Source organism: Borostomias antarcticus (assembly GCF_949987555.1).
Source record: "Borostomias antarcticus genome assembly, chromosome: 12".
Classification (NCBI taxonomy): domain Eukaryota; kingdom Metazoa; phylum Chordata; class Actinopteri; order Stomiiformes; family Stomiidae; genus Borostomias; species Borostomias antarcticus.
The window spans coordinates 21,757,344-21,762,343 of record NC_140245.1 but is presented as its reverse complement, the minus strand read 5'-3'; the positions used below and the strand labels follow the sequence as shown (position 1 = coordinate 21,762,343).

Here is a 5,000-nt window from a genome sequence, read left to right as displayed (position 1 = left end):
ACTTACAGACTATATGGATGACTATGAACTTGCCGTGGGGCAGGGTTGGTGGGCGTGGTGAACTTGCCGTGCGGCAGGGTCAGGGCGTGTGTGTGTGTGTGTGTGTGTGTACCTTGGTGGGCGTGGTGAACTTGCCGTGCGGCAGGGTCAGGGCGTGTGTGTGTGTGTGTGTGTGTGTGTGTGTGTGTGTGTACCTTGGTGGGCGTGGTGAAATTGCCGTGCGGCAGGGTTAGGGCGTGTGTGTGTGTGTGTGTACCTTGGTGGGCGTGGTGAACTTGCCGTGCGGCAGGGTCAGGGCGTGTGTGTGTGTGTGTGTACTTTGGTGGGCGTGGTGAACTTGCCGTGCGGCAGGGTCAGGGCGTGTGTGTGTGTGTGTGTACCTTGGTGGGCGTGGTGAAATTGCCGTGCGGCAGGGTGAAGGCGTGTGTGTGTGTGTACCTTGGTGGGCGTGGTGAACTTGCCGTGTGGCAGGGTCAGGGCGTGTGTGTGAGAGCAGCCGTTGCAGGTGAAGGCGAGGCGCGAGCACAGCGGTCTGATGTTGCTGACCCGGACCACCGTCCCCCGGACGCACACCAGCCGCCCAAACACACTCGCACGCAGCGTCCGCAGGGGGGTCAGGGGGTCATAGTTATACAACCTGGAGAGAGAGAGAGAGAAGGAGAGAGGAGAAAGAGAGGAGAAAGAGAGGAGAGAGAGACAGAGAAGGAGAGGGAGAGAGAGAGAGAGAGAGAGAGAGAGAGAGGAGAGGAGAGAGACAGAGAGGAGAGAGAGAAGAGAGAGACAGAGAGGAGAGGGAGAGAGAGAGAGAGAGGAGAAAGAGAGGGAAAGAGGAGAGAGAGAGCAGGAGAGAGAGCGAGATGAGAGGAAGAGAGAGAGGAGAGAGAGAGGGGAGAGAGGAGAAAGGGGGAGAGTGTGTTGTTAGGAAGTGGGTTGAGTAGATGTTAGGGTTTGGGTTGGGGTTCAGTATCATCATATACACCACCAGACACAGAGCGGTCTTCCTGTAGTTACAAGTAAAACACCAAGAAACACAGTGTGTGTGTGTGTGTGTGTGTGTGTGTGTGTTGTGTGTGTACTGTATGTGTATGTGTGTGTGTGTATAACAGCTCACCTGGCACTGATGTGCGGTGTGTTAATAATGGGTGTGGCTCCTCTAGGAAGCCCCTCCCCCTGCAGTTCTGCTACATGTCTCTCTAAGTCTGCAGTCAGAACCTGAAACACACACACACATTGGAAATACACACTTACACATCTGAAATGCACACACACACCTGAAATACACAAACACATCTGAAATACACACAAACACACACAGACACACACACATCTGAAATGCACACACACACCTGAAATATACACACACATCTGAAATAATGTGTGTGTGTGTGTGTGTGTGTGTGTGTGTGTGTGTGTGTGTGTGTGTGTGTGTGTGCGTGTGTGTGTGTGTGTGTGTGTGTGTGTGTGTGTGTGTGTACCTGGTGGATGGCGAGCCCCAGACAGTTCAGGCTGGTTTCAGGCTGTTCTCTCAGCTGATTGGCCAGGTCCGGCAGGGCAGCACACACCTTCTGGTTCTCCACCAGGTCCTTGTAGTCCACTAACACACTGCCCTGTCGCTCGATCTCATCCTATACACACACACACACACACACAAACACACACACACACGCACGCACACACCCACCCACATCAGTGTGCTTTACACTTCTACACATCACAAGTCTACAAGTCTACACATGAACGCATGCACACCTACACTGTAGCAGGTGTCACTCTGTAGCTCAGCACTCAACTGGGCTCCATCTCAGATCCTCTACTTAACAAACATTTCTGATCTCAAACCCTAAAAAAATTACCACTTCAGACAGCTAAACCAACAAAAAACAGTAATTTCACATACTGTGTGTGTTAGTGTGTCTCTCTCTGTCTCTCTCTCTTTCACACACACACACACACACACACACACACACACACACACACACACACACAGTTACCTTATCACACACACAGTTACCTTATCATAGAGGTGGATCTTGGAGGTGAAGTACTGCTCAAACACCTGGACCCTCTCCACATATGGAGAACTGGCTGTGTACCCTGCGCACAGTAGACACACAGGAATGTGCTAGAAGCACACAGTAGACACACAGTAATGTGCTAGAAGCACACAGTAGACACACAGTAATGTACTAGAAGCACACAGTAGACACACAGTAATGTGCTAGAAGCACACAGTAGACACACAGTAATGTACTAGAAGCACACAGTAGACACACAGTAATGTGCTAGAAGCGCACAGTAGACACACAGTAATGTGCTAGAAGCACACAGTAGACACACAGTAATGTACTAGAAGCACACAGTAGACACACAGTAATGTGCTAGAAGCACACAGTAGACACACAGTAATGTACTAGAAGCACACAGTAGACACACAGTAATGTGCTAGAAGCACACAGTAGACACACAGTAATGTACTAGAAGCACACAGTAGACACACAGTAATGTACTAGAAGCACACAGTAGACACACAGTAATGTGCTAGAAGCACACAGTAGACACACAGTAATGTACTAGAAGCACACAGTAGACACACAGTAATGTACTAGAAGCACACTGTAGACACACAGTAATGTACTAGAAGCACACAGTAGACACACAGTAATGTACTAGTTAGAAGCACAGTAGATACACACAGTAGACATACAGTAGAAGCAGTAGACACTTACAGTAGAACCTCAGAGATCCGAACGGGTGTCAAAACCGAAGACACCGTCAAATGAAACATGTAACATGACAACATGGCTAGCACAAAACACAAGTATATATAGTAGCTGGTTGTTTGATTGCAATTTCAATGCCTTTCCAACTAATATAGAATGTATTTTTGAATTTATTCTGAGTGTAAATTAAACAAATATTCTATTTTGTAAAATAAATGTTTTTTGACGTCATTTTCAGTTACAAACATTTCAGAGATCCGAACGACCATCATTCCCGATGAGTTCAGATCTCTACTGTAGGTTCTACTGCAGTAGAAACATTTTAAACACAAAGTAGACACATGGTAAACACACAGTAGATACCAGGTAGATACAGCAGGAACATGTGAATAGACACACAGTAGACATCCCTCACCTTCAGTAAAGTAGAGGGCCCAGCCCTGGTACGGACTCAGCCTGTCTGTCTGGCTGACCTCCGCCGCCTGGGACGGACCTGGGAGAGAGAGAGGAAGGGGGTGGGAGCAGAGAGGGAGGGGGAAGAGAGAGAGAGAAGAGGGGTGGGAGGAGAGAGGGAGGGGGGAGAGAGAGAGAGAAGGGGGGTGGGAGGAGAGAGGGAGGAGGTTAATGTGAGACTGAGTGAGAAAGATGAGTGAGCGTGTAGCTGCCTGACCCTTACCTCTTTGAGCACTGAAGGGACGACAATTTCCTCCCCCTCTCCATGGTCTTCCTCTCCATCCTCCTCCTCCTCTCCCCTCCTTCCCTCCTCCTCTCCATCCTCCTCCTCCTCTCCATCCTCCTCCTCCTCTCCCCTCCCTCCATCCTCCTCCTCTCCCCTCCCTCCCTCCTCCCCTCCTCCCAGTGCCGGGGTCCTCTCCACTCATCCTCCCCACAGAGCAGGAGAGGAAACAAGCAGCAAAGTTAGACTAGTTATAGGGCAGCCTAGCTAGCTATAGAGCTCAGACAAGCAGTGCTCACATCTCGTTTTAAATAGCCTTTCGGTATTCGCTAGTATTTCGCTAGCAAGTAGCTCACGGTAGCCTGGTTTATCATTAGAATAGCTAACAATGTGAACGGACTGCTAACGTTAATTGACCATTAACCATTGTTAATTGCTAGTGCTAGCTAATGTTAGCTAACGTTAAACCATCCGACGTTATGCAATAAGCAGTGACTCAAACCTTCAGCATAACTTGCTAACTAGCTAGCACTAACTACCATGACTAGCTAGCTAGATATCATACCTTAAGTTAAGATAGTTCCAAGATACGGATACAGTTCAACTATCCAACCTAGGGTTAGTCTAGCTAGCTGTAGCTAGGACGTGTTGACAGCCTCTCAGCTGATGGACGAGTTCAGCTTTCCCGCTTCGCTGTCGTGTCGTCACCTGACCACATACGTCAAGTCAACCAGCCTGGTTCTGCATAGTCTCGCGATACCAGCCTTTCGTGAGTCGACAGATGCAGAGCTCCCCTTCCCCCGGCAGGTGGCGGTATCGGGCGGGTTGTGAACGCAGAGGAGCCGCCGTCTCTCCAGTCAGTCTGCAGCAGCAGCTTCAGCACCAGCCGCATCCCAGCCAGCTCTGTGTGATACTACATCTGTTTTCCCTGCTCCTCGCATCAACGACCCACCGTCCGGACTGCGATGGACACCTCCGGTAAAGAGAAAGAGGCCATCCAGCTGATGGCGGAGGCCGATAAGAAGGTGAAGTCGTCCGGGTCGTTCCTCGGAGGCATGTTCGGGTGAGATACTCTGGTTCTGCGCCGCAGGTCGACAGGACTTATGTCATCTAACGTTTGTGTGATTTGACTGCAATAAAATGGGGGATGGGTAGCTCACCCAAACAGGATGACTCTGTAAACAAGCAACCTGGACAAAAAAAACTTGTGTCGATTGAGAGAGATTGAGAGTGATTATAGAGAGTGAATACATCGGAAGAGGCCGTAGCCGACTAACTGCTGGGTTGTTTGTCGCAGTCCGGCCTGGGGCTCCGCTCGTTTGATGGCGTAGCTGACGGCTGTGATGAATGACATGTAACGGTATCTAACGGTGCAGCTGTCGTTACCGCACAGCGCTTATAGCGGTACAGCAGTTATTACGCTGTGTATAAACACAAATACAGTGGGTTGTCAGATGTCGGTGGTGGTGGGGTGAGGCCTGTACCGGGCCCGGGCCAGCGGTGCCAGTAGCCAGTGATGTTGTCTTCTGTTTCAGGGGGAATCATAAGGTGGAGGACGCCTGCGAGATGTACGCCCGAGCAGCCAATATGTTCAAGATGGCCAA

General features: G+C 50.1%; 2 protein-coding genes across 3 annotated transcripts in view; one reads left to right on the top strand and one right to left on the bottom strand.

Annotated features, from left to right (window-relative positions):
• The window catches only part of LOC311315791 (DNA helicase MCM8-like), a gene marked incomplete at its 5' end in the record, with an annotated part of 11,238 nt that extends 7,637 nt beyond the window's left edge, over positions 1 to 3,601 (bottom strand). Inside the window, 6 exons of the mRNA XM_084446490.1 lie at positions 439 to 637; positions 1,112 to 1,212; positions 1,476 to 1,625; positions 2,012 to 2,094; positions 3,136 to 3,213; positions 3,397 to 3,601. Of these exons, the coding sequence (XP_084302616.1) occupies positions 439 to 637; positions 1,112 to 1,212; positions 1,476 to 1,625; positions 2,012 to 2,094; positions 3,136 to 3,213; positions 3,397 to 3,601 (816 nt within the window). The remainder of the gene's footprint in view (positions 1 to 438; positions 638 to 1,111; positions 1,213 to 1,475; positions 1,626 to 2,011; positions 2,095 to 3,135; positions 3,214 to 3,396) is intronic.
• Positions 3,602 to 4,361: 760 nt separating this feature from the next.
• Positions 4,362 to 5,000, top strand: part of LOC311316519 (beta-soluble NSF attachment protein) — a gene marked incomplete at both ends in the record, with an annotated part of 6,854 nt that continues 6,215 nt past the window's right edge. For both annotated transcript variants that reach the window (XM_084447386.1, XM_084447385.1), the window contains 2 exons: positions 4,362 to 4,459; positions 4,932 to 5,000. The exon at positions 4,932 to 5,000 is cut by the window's right edge and continues 11 nt beyond it. In XM_084447386.1, the coding sequence (XP_084303512.1) occupies positions 4,362 to 4,459; positions 4,932 to 5,000 (167 nt within the window). The remainder of the gene's footprint in view (positions 4,460 to 4,931) is intronic.